The sequence below is a fragment of the Muscardinus avellanarius genome, assembly GCF_963383645.1.
Source record: "Muscardinus avellanarius genome assembly, chromosome: 9".
NCBI classification, from domain to species: domain Eukaryota; kingdom Metazoa; phylum Chordata; class Mammalia; order Rodentia; family Gliridae; genus Muscardinus; species Muscardinus avellanarius.
The window spans coordinates 36,711,053-36,727,557 of NC_137795.1; the positions used below are offsets into that span (position 1 = coordinate 36,711,053).

At 34.1% G+C, this 16,505-nt stretch overlaps 1 protein-coding gene across 6 annotated transcripts in view; it reads left to right on the forward strand.

The window, feature by feature from the left end:
• Window positions 1–16,505, forward strand: part of DGKB (diacylglycerol kinase beta) — a gene marked incomplete at both ends in the record, with an annotated part of 627,903 nt that overhangs the window by 126,829 nt on the left and 484,569 nt on the right. For all 6 annotated transcript variants that reach the window (XM_080701803.1, XM_080701804.1, XM_080701806.1 and 3 more), the window contains 3 exons: window positions 7,928–8,045; window positions 11,103–11,191; window positions 11,274–11,390. In XM_080701803.1, coding sequence (XP_080557929.1) covers window positions 7,928–8,045; window positions 11,103–11,191; window positions 11,274–11,390 — 324 coding nt within the window. The remainder of the gene's footprint in view (window positions 1–7,927; window positions 8,046–11,102; window positions 11,192–11,273; window positions 11,391–16,505) is intronic.

The following is a 16,505-nucleotide window of genomic DNA, read 5'->3' on the forward strand; positions in this document are numbered from 1 at the left end:
TTATCGCACTTTAGATATTTTTGAATTTTAATTTTAAAATTTTAATACTTGTATTGGTACATCATAGTCTGACATCATAATGTCGTTCATAGTGAAAAATCGTTTTCTTTGTTAATAATAACTGTGTCAGTGATTGGAAACACCCCATGGAGAGAACACAGAAGCAGCAGGCCTCATCAGATTCCTCTTCACTCTGCCTCTGTTATTATCTAGCTTTGTCATTTTTCGCAAGTCAACTTCCCTAGGAACGTGAAAAGAAAGTTTGTCAAGAAAATGCCCTTCCTTTTTTAACATTCCTTCAGTTCTGATATTTCTTTTACCAGATGAACGAGATCATTAATGATGCTTCAGTTCCTGGAATCTATCATCTTAAGTCTTCATCAAACTGCTCAAGAAAAATTCCTTAATCTGTATTTTCAGTAATTACTGAATGCTAAAAAAACAGGAACACGCTTTTGAATATTAAACATACATAATGCATTTAAATATTATGCATAATAAGGTATTTTTGAAGTGACAATACCTTAACTTCTTGTTGTGCTCGCATCTAGCCTGTATTGTTTTTGGAGGGAACAGTGTTTTCATCCCACTATATGTGTTCAAAGAACCTCACCTTTAATCCTTACACGTAACATCAACTTCGCCATTGTAATGGTTTAAAATGATTATTTTGCTTGAATCAACAAAGGACAATTTAATATATTCTCTGATGAAATCTAAGTGATAAAGGGTAGAAGATTATTATTATATTTATTTATTTATTTATTGGTGGTACTGGGGTTCCTGGAAACCCTTCTACCTCCGGGCTATACTCCCAGACACCTATTTTTTATATTTTATATATTTTTTATTTTTTTTATACTTTTAAGCCAGCAAGGCTGGCTTCGAACCTGCATGATCCTCCTGTCTCTGCCTCCCAAGCGCGGGGATTACAAGCGTGTGCCACCACACCTGGCATAGAAGATTATTTTTAATAAAATAAATTATAGTTAAAAAATTGATGTTTCATACTCCAAATTTTAAGTTTTTAATTTGGTTATGATTTTTTTGTTCTACTTTCTATATATGACTCATTCTAGAAGGGGGTTACCAAACATGATAAATGTGACGATTACTGAGATTCCAGATTAGGTTATTCAAGAAAAATAACTATGCAATGTTACACATGGCTGAGTTTGCACTTCAGCTATAGAAATAGCAGAGTCCCAACCTGCTCCCAGAGAGTGCGATCTGCTCTAGAGATCAGCAATTGGTTGGCAAATCCATCTGATATTTTAGTATTATTCTTTGCCTTTTCCTTACCAAGGCCTATTGTTGCTCTAAAACCTAAAAAAAAGCAGTTTCTTTAATATTGACATATTATTTTTGGAGACCTGGAACAAAATAGTAAGGTAATTTAGTGGTCATTATTTAATGAGTTGGAAATAATCCTCAACATTAAGTCTTCTTTGCATTTTAAGTTAGTTAAAATATGGTTATGGGTACTGTGAGAACATTTGGACTAAGGTATCCATGAAATTGCTCCTGGAGGTCCTTTGAAAAAATATAGTTCTAGCTCACTTGAACATTATGTGCGATCTTAAAAGTATTTAGAGAAAAGTTAAATCTTTAGAAATTATTAGATTAATGAAATAGGTTTCAGAAATTCTCAAAGGGCATTCTTCCCTTTGAAACATTCTTTTGGCTTCTAGGAAGTTGAGGAAGATTTTGAAGCTCCTTAGAGGAGGCTAGATCAGGATTTACTGACTGTTTCTCTGTGTCTTAAGCACAGAACTGAGCTGTTTCATTGTAACCTACATTGTTATATCTAGTAATAAAAAAACAAAATTTTAATGAAATAAAGCATACCGAATCTACAACTATCCTTTGCATTTCTTTTTATGTAACATTGGTGTGTTACACAACTCAACCCAATGATGGTAATAATATTTGCTGTTTATATAACACCAGTCTTCTGAGGAGCTAAATTAACTTCACAGGTATGTATAATGAAACCTCACACCATGGCCTGGGATAGAAAAGTGGGTATTTTCTTTTTATTAGAGAGGAAAATAAGAAGAAAGGTGAAATGGCTTGTTTGCATTTTCATAACAGACTAGGAATCAAGCCTTCTAGAGTCTCTGCTCATTTCTTTTTGTTATGAAAGTGAATTCCTGTCTTGGAAATATATATTTATTTGTAATAAAAGTACTAATAGTAATGCAGTCTACTGGCTGACAGAATATAACAAGGGACAGATTCTCTCTCCTACCCACTAAGTTTACAATCTAAATAAGACAAACAAGACAAGACATGAAAATACAGAGTTGGAATATAATTTGCACTGCTGAGAAGTAGCTGGCTCCTAGTTTCAATTTCTTCTCTTAAAGAAGTCACATACATATTTTATCCCTTGCATATTTTGGCAATGCATCCGGCTAAGAGCTACAAAGTTATTTGATTTGTTTTTTGGTAAAGCATTTTATGCCAGGGTAATGGATTTGTACATCAGTTGCAGCCTGTAACGTGTCTAAGTGTTCTGATTGACAGAACACCCACGTTCAGACTTGTTTATTTTTTGATAAGGAAAATGCCAGCTAACTTGGTCCATATGTGCTCCAACAGGATGAGGCTTATTCAGTGGTAATGGACAATCATTTAAAGATAAAATGACAAGGATTAAAAAAATAGTAATACATATGACAATTCAAATTTTCTCTTTCTCCTTTTACTTAAAAATATGTTTAAAGCATTTATGATACTACTTTTAAGGTTTATTTGCTCACATTAAAAAATGAAAGCCCCATCATTAAACTTTTTACATCAGGATATTTAAGATTTTAGAAATTAAAAAAAACAAGAAATATAGACAGCAAAAATAGCAATGACAAGCATATAAAATATTCCATTTGTATTGTGTAGTTATTAGAAATCTTATGAGTCATTCAAACCAGAAGTTAATTTGGAAAATTACTACAAAGAACATTTATTTATTTTATTTATTTATTTATTTATTTATTTATTTATTTATCCACTCATGCATTGATTCATTTATTGGTACTGAGAATTGAACCCAAGGATATTCTACCTCCAAGCTATATTCCTAGCTCTTTTTATTTTATTTTTTTTAAATAGTGCATCACTAAGTTGCTGAGGCTAGAACCTGTGGTCCTTCTTACTCAGCCTTTGAAGTACTATGATTAAAGTTCTGTACCACCACTCTGGCCCCTGGTTCTTAAGTTTTAGAAAATTAAAGCAAGAACATTCCTAAGTTTCTCCATGAAGTCTTGCAGCATAGCTGCTTTCATGGAAAATATTACTGTTCCCTTGTCAGAAAGGCATTGTCAAGAACTGTAGAAAATCTGAGATTTACCCAACTTGCAGGTTAAAGTGTTTTCTGAAGGCTGATGGAGTACATGTGACTTCTGTGTTAGAGTCAATAGTCTTCGTTATTCATAGCAAAGCAAGTTGTAGTGCTTCATTTGTGAACCAGTTTGCCTTTCTCCCCAAGTCTCATGAGAATAATGGAGTAAGACTCAAGTCTCAGTAGGCACCCCTGGCTTAGGGAAACTAAATTTGTGTAATATACAGTGAAGAAATCTGTTTAATCATTGCTTAGAAAGAAGAGATTATAAGACTGGACAGTAAGTAAACCTGCCTTCTCCCCAGAGGGAGACACATCTCTATTATTCAAGGCTGCTTATTATAAGTACCTTTGAACAAAAAGTTGCCAGGATAGAAGAAGGAAGGAAGGAAGGAAGGAAGGAAGGAAGGAAGGAAGGAAGGAAGGAAGGAAAGGAAAGGGAAGGGAAGGAAAGGAAAAAGAAAGAAGAGGGAGGTAGAGAAAAAGGAGGAGGAGGAGGAGGAGGAGGAGGAGGAGGAGGAGGAGGAGGAGGAGGAGGAGTGATTTTGCTTATAAAACTTGGAGAAATTAAGAGACCCATGGAGAATTGTCTCCCAGGAAGCATTTTTATTAATGTTTCATATTGTGATGGGAATTTGACATTCTTGGTTCTAACTTGAGAATTAGTTACTATAGATTTTCTCTGGTATTAAAAATCTGGTGTGTTGCCGGGGGTGGTGGCACACTATTGTAATTTCAGCACTTGGGAGACTGAGACAGGAGGATTGCAATTAAAGGACAGCCTCAGCTACTTAGTGATGCCCTTTGCAACTCAATGAGACCCTGTTTCAAAATAAAGAATAAAAGATAGGGCTTAGGCTATAGGTCAGAGGTAGAATGCCCCTGGATCCCATCATCTTTAGTACTACACACACACACACACAAAAAAAAAAGAAAAAACAAACAAAAAAGCTAGTGTGCTTAGTCCTTGAATAAAAAAAAAGTTGTTAGGAGCATTCAAATTAATGTTTTATTATGAAGATAAACAAGATGTTCTGGCTATGTTTATATTATCTCCACTACTACAAACTAATATTATTTCCCCAGCACATAATAGGTACTTGAAAATTATTTAATAAATATATTTCAAGAAATATGAAGATTTAGCTAACCTGAAAAAATATGAGCAATACAGGTGTAAATAGAATACCAATAAACCGTGTTTGAAATTAATCTAAATTTTCCAAAAACTTGTGAATGGACTACAAAGAGTATGTGTCAATGGACAAGAAAAGTTATGATATATAATATAAAAAGTAAATATATACACATATATTTTAATCTTTTTTAGGAGTTCAAGACTTAGTAGCATAATATTCTATTTTATTTCAGTAGCATAATATTTTATTTTATTTTATTTCAAATAATGCTGATGTGATTAAACACCCATTAGAGAAGAATTATTATATTATGTAGAGTTTTACTTAGAATAGCAAACAAATATGCATTAATATAAACTCAAAGTTTTATTGGCAAACAACTATACTGATTGATATAAATATAGCAACGTAGTTTTAGTATTTTTTATAATCTTTCTACAATAACGAAATAATATTTTGCAGAGAAACCTGAACAAATTGGTAGTAACTAGTCCCTTATGTTTATCTAATAACTAGGGGTAATGGTTCATGCCTGTAATCCCAGTATTTGGGAGACTGAAACAGTAGGATTTTCAGGTTTAAGATTAGGGTCAGGAAATTAGGGAGATCTTGTTTCAAAAAAAGAAGGTAATAATAATAAAATAAATTAGTGATTTGGGGGATAGTTGGAGGTAGAATGTCCCTGACCCAATCCTCAGTACCATACCCACAAAAAATTATCTATTAAGATTATTTGCATCTCCTTGATTACTAATGATATTGAACATTTTTTCATGTATCTATTGGCCATTTGTATTTCTTCTTTTGTAAAGTGTCTATTAAATTCAGTTGCCCCATTTCTTGATTGCATTATTTGTTTTTCTAGTGTAAATTCTTTTAAGTTCTTTGTATATTCTGAATATTAGCCCTCTATGAGAGAAATAGCTGGTAAAGATCTCCCATTTTTAGGCTTTCTTTTGGATTCTTGATAGTTTCCTTTGATGAGCAGAAACTTTTTAGTTTGATGCCATCCTACTTGTTAATTCTTGTTTTAATTTTCTTAGCTTTGGAGGTCTTGTTAAGGAAGTTACTACCTATGCCTATATGTTGGACTGTTGAGCCTATGCCCTCCTTTAATAGCTTCATATTCTATGGTCTAACTTTCAGGTCTTTGGTCTATCTCAAGTTGATTCCTGTGCAGTGTAAGAGATAAAGATTTAGTTCCATTTTTCTACAAATGGAAAGCTAGTTCTCGCGGCACCATTTGTTGAAAAGACTGTCTTTGACTAGGTTTATTCCTATGTATTTTTTTGGTTTTGATAATATTGAAAATGGAATTGTTTTCTGTATTTCTCTTTTTGTAGATTCATGGTTGGTATATAAAAAAGCTACTGATTTCCTTAGATTGATTTTGTATCCTGCAACTTTCATGAATTGGTGAATCAGCTCTAGTAGTCTTTTGGTTGAGTTTTTTTGGGTCTTATAGATATAGGAGCATGTTGTTTGTAAACAAAGATAGTTTTAATTCTTCTCTACTATTTAAATTCATTTCATGTTCTTCTCTTGTCTTATTGCTGTGGCAAGAGTCTCAAGGACTGTATTGAAAAGGAATGGTGATAGTGGGTATCCTTGTCTTGTTCCTGATTTAAAAGAAAATTCTTGCTTTTTTTTCCCCATTCAATATGATTTTGCCTGTGGGTTTATGGTATATTGCCTTAGTGATGTCGAGATTTGTTTCTTTCTATTCCAGTTTTATGCAGTGTTTTTAACATGAATGGCTGTTATATTTTGTCAAATGTTTTTTCAGCATCTATTGATAATATCATGTGATTTTTGTTCTCAATTCTATTTATGTGATGAATAGCATGTATTGATTTCTGTATGTTGCTTTTCTGGGATGAAATTAACTTGGTCATGATGCACAATTTTCTTGATATGTTTTGGAAAAGAGATACAAGTGTCCAATAGATACATTAAAAAAATGTTCAATATTACTAGCTATTAGGGAGATGCAAATCAAAACTACACTGAGATCCCATGTAACCCCAATCAGAATGGCAAACATAAGGAAGTCAAATAATAATAAATGTTGGTGAGGATGTGGGGAAATAAGAACTCTTCTCTACTGATGGTGGGAGTGCAAACTAGTTCAGTTGCTATGGAGATCAGTGTAGAGATTCCTTAGAAAACTGGGAATGGATCCACCATATCATCCGGCTATACCACTCCTGGGTATCTTTCCAAAGGGGTTGAAACCAGAGAACTACATATATGCATACCCATGTTCATAGCAGCACAATTCACAATAGCAAGACTATGGAACCAACCTAGATGTTGATGAATGGATTACAAACATTTGGGAAATACACAAAATGGAAATCCACTCAGCACTAAAGAAGAACAAAATTGTGTTGTTTATAAGAAGATGGAAGGATCTGAAGAACATTATGCTAAGTGAGAATAGCCAAACACAGAAAGTGAAGGGACACATGTTTTCTCTAATATGCATGAGCTAGGGAGTATTTGGGATACCAGAGAGACTCTAGATAATAGAGGAGAACCTCCGTGGTGTCAGGGAAGGGCAGGAGAGGAAGCAGAACTGAGGCTCATTACTAGAAATACTACTATAGAGCATGTGTATACATGTGAATGTATACTTTCAATACATTGTCAGTCTGGGCTCTTGGTATTGGTAGGGAGGGAAATGGGGAGGCGGGAAGTACACCAAGAATTGTGTGCATATATGCCATTGTTAACACGATTTACATTATAATGTGAAATTGTAATGCACCAATAAAAGCATATATATGTATATATTTGAAAATTACCTTATACTCCCTAAAAATATTTGACACAAAAATATATTATTAGTAGTAAAACATTAGGAACTCACAAAATCCTAGCATATTGCTACATCTTAAGTTTTGTTTTTCCCATACCATTCCAGTCCTTAGCTGCCTTAGAAGATTTAATCTCCATTCTGAAAATTTCATATTCCCAGTACCGAGCCAGGGTTAATACAGTTGTTGAAAGCTTTGATTTCTCAGTCTCTACCCCTTAAGAGTTCTTTCTCTCTCTCGATATATATTTTTTTCACTTATCTGTTTGTGGAATTTGGCTAATTTTTTGGCTGTTTGTGTATTTGAAGGCAAGGTAGCCATGTCCTGTTCTTAGAAAGTGCTCTCTTTGGCAGATCACTTTGATGGTTTGGGGGTATTTTGTTGAACTATTGACATTAGACAAAAATTTGTGGGTTGCTAGAGCACCCAAGGTTTGTTAATGGTATCTCATTCCATCAGGGCACATGTGTTTTTCTGAAGACTATGTTGCGATCTTGGAAAAAGTCAGAGATGAAATAACAGATTGTCTTCAAATGCTTCAGTCCAGCTCTGAATTTTATTGGCACCTACATATTCTACTGTTTATTTCATTAAGTTGAAATCTGTTTCTCTTCTGTCCTGTGCAGAATGTGAAGGATGATGGACAGCATGTGTGGAGACTCAAGCATTTTAACAAACCTGCCTACTGCAATCTTTGCCTGAACATGCTGATTGGTGTGGGAAAGCAGGGCCTCTGCTGTTCCTGTGAGTATGCCTGCTCTGCCTTGAGGGAGGAAAGGCTGATTTTACAGAATAGTCCTACTTGAAGATGGAGACCTATGAGTATGCTAATGATTATACTGCTCTATGTTTCCTGAATGTTTATGTCACTCTAGTTTTACCTTTGTTCAGTTTTAGGAAACACTTCCTTTGAAAATGAACTCATGACCTTTTCTAAAATTTGGTAATTTTGCTTTCATTGTAGCGCAATTTGCTCATGATTCTCATTTCTTCTGAGTTTATTTTTAAATTTTTTCCTAAGTTCTCATTTTATATGTCGTTGACATTTAATTCTTTTTGTCCTATCTAGTTTGAATTTTTTTTTCTTGGTGGTACTGGAGATGGAACCCAGGGACCTTCTACCTCTGGGATACACTCTCAGACCTATTTTATATTTTATTTGGAAACAAGGTCTCTTAAGCCCTTTAAACCTGCAGGATCCTCCTGTCTCAGCCTCCCAAGCACGGGGATTACAAGCATGCACCACCACACCCGGCTTGGTTTGAAAATTTATTCACACAATTTCCTATAATGAGTTGATTCCTTCAGATCTCTTAAAAATTAATTAATTAAAAATAGATTTGCGCTGGGCGTGGTGGTACACACTTGTAATCCCCACACTTGGGAGGCAGAAATAGGGGTATCGCACAGGTTCAAAGCTAGCCTCGCTGGCTTAAGAAACCCTGTTTCCAAATAAAAATATAAAAATTAGGTGTCTGGGAGTGTAGCCCAGACATAGAAGGGTTTCCATGAACCCCAGTACCACCAAAAATATTGATTTTTGATTTTTAATCAAATTAAAAAATTTTGATTTTTGATTTTTAATCAAATTAAAAAATTTTACACTTTGAACACATTATTTTATGCTATCATAAAGAAAATCTTTACATATTTTATAAATATTGCAATATAAAACATTGCTGGTCTATGAGTTGTGTCCATTTTATTAATTCCACTTCTATTTGTAATTATTATTTTATTCTATTAAGTCAATATTGCTAATTAGAATTTTCTGATAGGCTATGTGACAGTTAATTTGTTAAATTTTCAAAGAATTTTTTAATCTATTACATAGCTACCTGAAAAATTTTTGTATTCCCTGGCATTCCTGCTAAAGAAGAGCAGATATGATTTCTTTTTCACTTAAGGCTCGTGTTATCCATTAATCTAGCAATTTATCTACCCACACCCTTTACTGCTCTGTGCAAAGTTACTGAAACTGTCTATTTATTAGACACATCCAGCTTTTGTGCAGTTCATTAAATAGAGTATGCTATCTGGGTTCTGTATAATATAATACATGGTTTTGAATAAATTTAGTTTGTATCTTCTTTGGAAATAAATTTGGTATTTGACATTAAAAACTATGTTTTATTATGATGTGAGACTATAATGCACTAATAAAAGTATTTAACAACCCATGTTTTAGTGCCACAAATGCATATGATTTCTTAATGTTTAAAGACTTTTATAAGATTCTATGGAATTTCCCACTTACCACAGTAGAGGATAGTTTTTGATGGCCACATTTGAAAGACCAGCTATACTAAAACATCATTCACAAAGGAAACGCTTTATTTTTAAAATCCAATAATTTTTAAAGAAAGGAACATTTGAGAGTTATCTCAAATAAGGTGAATGGCATAATATGAAGAGTGAGGATTTTGCTTACAATATTTTTACTGACTAGTATGAGGAATGCAATAGGCAACATTATTACTGATATGAAAGAGTAAAGAAAGTATATTTTCTTCCTAAATTTTGCTTCCCCAAAAATCACAGATATGAACATTTTAGAGGAGTTTTACTATATAAATATTATGCAAATTTTCTGGTTTTGTTTTGTGCTTGTTTATTTTTGTTTTTTGTGGTACTGGGGATTGAACCAGGGTCATTATACCTCTGAGCTACACTCCCAGCCCATTTCATTTTTTATTTGAAAACAAGGCTGCCGAGTTGCTGGGTGCCTTCCTAAATTGCTGAGTCTGGCTTTGAACCTGTGATCTTCCTGTCTCAGCTTTCTAGTGCTAAGATTATAGGTGTGTGCCTATGTACTAGGCTTGGATTTACTGCTTTTATTCATATTTCAGGAAATGCTTAGATTTTTTATCTTATTGAGAGGACTACCCAATTGTTTTTAAATAATTCATATATATATATATATATGTATATATATATATAATCTTAATTTGAAACCAGCATCTTGTTAAAAAAATACTTCTATTGTCAACATAATTTACATTATGATGTGAGACTGAAATGTACCAATAAACGCCTATTAAAAAAGAATCACCTCTATATGATCCTAATTACATTCAGATTCGAATCACAAAGTATGTGAAAATGCCATAAATATGTCTTAGTTATATGACATGTGTATGCACACATACACATACTTGCTTGTATATGTGTATATACATGTTTGCAAGTAAACATATTTTTTGTTTATATATACCATATGCTTCTGACCAATGATTGCTGTTTTGGGCAAACAATTCCATGATGTCAGATGAGGACTGAACTGTCACCCAAGCCTGGCATGTATGATGAAATCTATTCTCTCAAAATACTACAATCAGCCATACAAGGTTTAGATAAATCAATAGACAAAATAGCATAAGCTCATAGGCTTTTATTCCCAGGCTCACCATCTGCTCTCATGCCTATACTTTGTAAAATATGGATCTTTTCCTTTTAGCAAATGACACCAAGCCATTTGGCAGTCATCAATTTGTTTTTAATATTTTTGTCATCTGGAGATTATCGTGAAAAATTTGAGTGAGGACTGATTTAATTAAGCATTTCCTGCTATGCCATAATAGAGGAGTCTTGGTTTTTTACATGCATAATATTTCCTGTACTAATTGGCCTTTTGTATTCCATGGTAAAAACAGTCGACTTGGACTTTTCCTTGATGTGGCTGATTGGATTGATTAGGGAGCAGTGGATATAAAATGAGGTTCTGCTAATGTCATTCTTTCCATATAAAATTGCAATCAGGACCAGAATGAACACTGAATTTGTGTACCTGTTTCCTTTCAGTCTGCAAGTACACGGTCCATGAGCGCTGCGTGGCCAGAGCGCCCCCCTCTTGTATCAAGACCTACGTGAAGTCCAAAAAGAACACTGAAGTAAGTCCCGGCCCCACACTTGCTTTCAGAGAGTGGCCATCATGGATGCTTCTATAACCACGATGCTATTGTTCTCTTCTAGGTCATGCACCATTACTGGGTTGAAGGCAACTGCCCAACTAAATGTGACAAGTGCCACAAGACAGTCAAATGTTACCAGGGCCTGACAGGACTGCATTGTGTTTGGTGCCAGATCACAGTGAGTAACACTGGGAAACAAATCCCAGCATTTGCTCACACGGAAGGCTGCGTATCCCACACTGCCTGACAGTCTCACCCTGGAAAGGCTTCTGAATGTTAGAAGCTTCAGCCAGGTGTGATGGTGAACACCTGTAATCCCAGTACTTGGGAGGTGGAGACAGGAGGATAGTAGGTACAAGGCCACCTCCGAAACTTAGTGAGAGCCTTAGCAACTTAGCAAGACCCTGTTTCAAAATGAAAAGGGCTAGGGTTGTAGCTCAAAGGTGGAAAGCCCCTGGATTCAATCCCCAGTACCTCCTGTGTTTTGTGTTTAATTTTTGGAAGTTAATTAAAATGTATATTGTAGAATAGCTATTTTTGATAACATTATACATAAACACTTATGGGATTGGAGTTTTGGGGGATTTTTTCCTCCCAGCACAGTATTTGAGTACTCCTGTTACAGGACTAATGCTATTGCTTTTGTTAGAATAAAACAGTTGGGGGCACTGAATCTATTAAGCAAATACATGTTTCTATAGTGCCCAACATCCTGTCTCCAGCTCACTGGTTAAACAGTTTTCTTATGTACACACACACACACACACACACACATATACAAGGAAAACATATTGTGACTTACATTTTAAAAATACAATTAAGTAAATTTTTAGAAATGAACATACTTTTTTCAATCATTTTCAGTTATTGCTCACTTAAATTTCATTTACATTTAGAAAAATTCTCAATTATGAAGAAAGGTTTTATTTTTTCAAGTGTTTGGTTATTATTATAAAATGCTTAACTGAATTAAATTACACACATGAATGACTCAAGCATATTGAGTTCTTAGTTTTGATAATATCATACCAATTAGAATTAAAAACAACCATGCACATTAATTATTTTGCTAAACATCTACAAAATGTATTGTTTTCTTCATATGTTGTAGGAGACTGTTCCTCTTGTTTTCTGTAGAGTATATTTTCACTAATTATATCTTAATTCTTTTTTTTTTTTTTTTTTGGTGGTACTGAGGTTCCTGGAAGCCCTGCTACCTCCGGGTACACTCCCAGACCTAGTTTATAATTTTTTATTTTTGGAAACAGGGTCTCTTAAGCCAGCACAGCTGGCTTCAAACCTGGGCAATCCTCCTGTGTCTGCCTCTCAAGCGTGGGGATTACAAGCCTGTGCCACCACGCCCGGCATATGTTATTTTTAATGTAAATTGAGATTACAGTTTTTCTTCTCCATTTTTTCTTCTCATTTAAATTTATTTTCCTATTTAAAAATAAATTTCAAATACCTTACATGTGTAATTCGTTCTTTTTTTTTTTTGGTGGTACTGGGGTTCTTGGAAACCCTTCTACCTCCAGGCTACACTCCAGACCATATATATATACACACATTATATACTAGATATATATACTAGTATATACTAGATATATATACTAGATATATAATTTTTTTCTTTCTTTTTTTTTTTTAAACAGGGTCTCCTAAGCCAGCACAGCTGGTTTCGAACCTGTGCAATCCCCCTGTCTCTGCCTCCCAAGAGCAAGGATTACAAGCATGCGCCACCAGGCCCTGCTGTAATTTGTATTTTTATGTTTTTAAATGGGTACTCAGCCTGAAGGTCAAAAATTATATTGCTGCTTTTCCTAGTACAAAAGCTTGTTGAGTTTTTAGAACTTTATTTCCTCTTTTCCTTGCTTGTTTTATCTCTCTGTCTCTGTGATTTCTATATGGGAATCATTCCTCTCAAAATAACTTTTGTTATTGGCCTCTTATTGCTCTCTTCAAGCCATCTTACAATTCTTTCTTTCCTTGTTTATATTTCAGTTTGTCTCTCTCTCTCTCTCTCTCTCTCTCTCTCTCTCTCTCTCTCTCTCTCTCTCTCTCTCAGGCTTCCTTCCTCTTATCTTTGACTCCAAAATATACCCCTACAATTCACCAATTATACTCCTGTCTTCAATCCTGTTACTGGCTCTGCCTTACAAGATATGAGACATGTCATCTTAGAAGAAAGAGAATGTTGCAATGAAAAACTATATATTTTTTAAATCTAAAAATTTTCTGTCCCAAATCAGCTCAGACAATAGGTCCCTAACATTTTATTTTCCCAATAAGATCAGAAAATACATGGAGATCATTCCGTTTGTTACAATAGCAGAGCACAGCAAAAATGGCAAATGTCTTTACATTTTCCAGGTCTGAATCATTAATCAGTCAACCTTAGAGTTAAGGAAATAAACCTAACCAGAGAATGCTAAAATAGTTAAGGCAGTCAGAAGAAGTCATTTTCCCTCTTGCTGAGTTCTCCCAAGCTCTGAGGTTTCTTGTCAACTTTAGAGTTATTTGCTGAATTTTTGAGATCCAAAGACCTCATGGCTCCAAGTTTATTTCATGAAAAATTAATTGCACAATTTTATAAAGTTATATATCTGAAAGAAAATATGACCTCTTTAAACCTCAGGCTTTGTATGCTTTTAAAATTTTAATTTTAAGCATGTATAGCGACACATTTACTTATTGATTTTTTATCCCTAGCTCATGCAGAACATATTTACCTCATAACATTTATGTATATAATATTATTTGTAGTTTTTTTCATGAGTTGTATAAAAATTTTAGGATAAAGCTGATCTGCTGTTGACCAGTGATGACCCTCTACTACTGATTGCTTCTAAACATCTAAATCTACCGTATTGTTTCCTCACACTTCCCAGAGCATTCTACTAGTACACAGAAAGCTAGTAGAAGTGATCACAGTGTGACAGGATTTGGTACTGTCATTGTGGAGCTTCAGGAAAGCTGATTTAATGGATTCCATGGGGAAGCTATTGTAGACAGAAACAAACACTAAAGCTCGGCTTCATTTGAAGTTTTTTTCTAAAAGTCTATACTTCCTTTTATGTATTGTTAGAAATTACTTAATATTGGAGGCCAGGAAAATCAGATTCTTCAGATCGTCTCTGTCACTTAAAGGTGATGCCTTTGGGCCATGTATGAACCAGTTTTGGCTAGTTTTCTAGTTGTATAATGGAGTTAATAATACCTTTGTTTTATATTCCTTTTTATTAAGAATTAATTGGGTAAAAAAGTATGTGTATATGTGATTAGGAAAAAATCTTACTTATATAGTAAGTGCCCTTACCTTAATGAGTAGTGAACTACCCACATGGATCTCTCAAACCAACACTGGTATTCTCAGGTTCTTCCATGAATACTAATAATTGCCCTTTCTGTATTGCCTATGAAATGGTCTGTAATTTTCCAGTTTAGTCAGAACAGCATCTGTATATAATAAAATATCCAGAGTCTTGTGACCCTAAATCTTACTAACTTCTAAGTCAAGGTGATGGGTTTACATACACAAGAGCAGCTATTACAACTCTCCTTCTAAAGGGACAAGTGAGGTGATTCTATCTTCATGCTTCTAGTCATTGGAACTAGAGTTACAAGTCAATATCTTTTTACTTTTATCTTTCTCCTTATCTCATTTATACAACCTATCGCTGAGCCTTGGCGTTTTCTGCTTAAAATATCTCTCCCAGATCTGAGTTTTTGTCTCCACATTCGCAACCCTAGTGCAGGCTCTTAGCACCTCTTGACTAGATTAGAGTCAAAATCTCTTGGCTTACCTCTCTGACAGAAGGTACTTTTCCTATAATACAGGCTGCATACCACCTCCTGAGAGATTTTTCCAAAAATATCAATTTTTCAGTCATATGCCTTCTTTAGCAACCTGTAGTAATTCTGTGATGATAAATGTAGCCCTCTATACCCCCCTACCTCAAATTGGCTTTTATTTCCTCAAAACTGACACCCAAACCTAAGCACATGATCCTACATATTTCTACCCCATTCACTCTCTCTACTGTAGGGAAGACTCTTTGCTGTTTATCTTGGGCCTGTTATTTCAATCATCTCAATCCCTGAGTGCACCTGTTTTATATTTTTTATATTTATATATTTATATATTTTTTATTTTTATATATTTTTTATATTTTTACTACATCTCAGAAAGCAAATTAAATTTCATATTATTCTTGAAATTTCTTTGAAACTAAATATTTCCTTTTTCAATTATTTTTTTTCTATTTTTATCCACATCAAAAAGAAAGACTGAATTGTTCTCCAGTAGTGTCATGACTGCATGTTAATACTGTCTATACTACTAGACTATAATCTGCTCCATTTTTAGGTCAATGACATATATTTCTTTCCTAATCATCTGAAATTCTTGGCAAAACATTGAGTTTAGAAGTTCTTAGTAAATTCACTTTATTTTTTTAATTTATTTTAATTAATTAATTTATTTATTTATTTATTTTGGTACTGGGGGTGGAACCGAGAGGTTTTCTACCTCCTGGCTATACTCCCAGACCTTTCTTATATTTTATTTGGAAACAGGGTCTCACTAAGTTGCTGAGAGCCTCACTAAGTAGCTGAGACTAGCTTCAAACCTGTGCGATCCTCCTATCTCAGCCTCCCAAGCGCGGGGATTACAAGCGTGCACCACCACGTTCGGCCTAGTAAATTCACTTTAATGATTCATATTCTGCTACTCTTACCATTAAATACTAAATTCCAAATTTATATCCTATTTAACTTTTGTTTTCAAATATTATCCTGCAATTTTCAAATCTGAATTACATGGATACATATTTAAAATATATTCACACTGCATTTAAAATACTTAAAAATAAAAATCAAGTTTCACACTTATTTTTCAACCATTCCTATGGTGTCTTAATACTGCACTTTACTAGTTTGCCATTTTTGTAGATATACAGTTAAACTCTTAGGGTAAAATTTGATCTCCTTTTGTAAATCTGATCACTAAAAGATAAAATTAGGAAAATCCTAAGCAAGAACAATGGAAAATGATCTTCTATCACTAGGCTACTTTTCTTCTGTTTTAATCCATCAAGTCATGCAAAATATTCTCCCTGATTCTGTCTTCCATCTCTTGGTTTCATCCTGCCACCTCTAGGATTGCACTGCTTATACTTGTTCATTTGCACTGAGAGTGTATTTCCTTGACATTCTATTTGAGTATGTTGTGAGTTGTTTCTGATCTGGATAGCTAATTCTTGGTCAGGCAAGACTCACCAAGATGGGTGTAAAT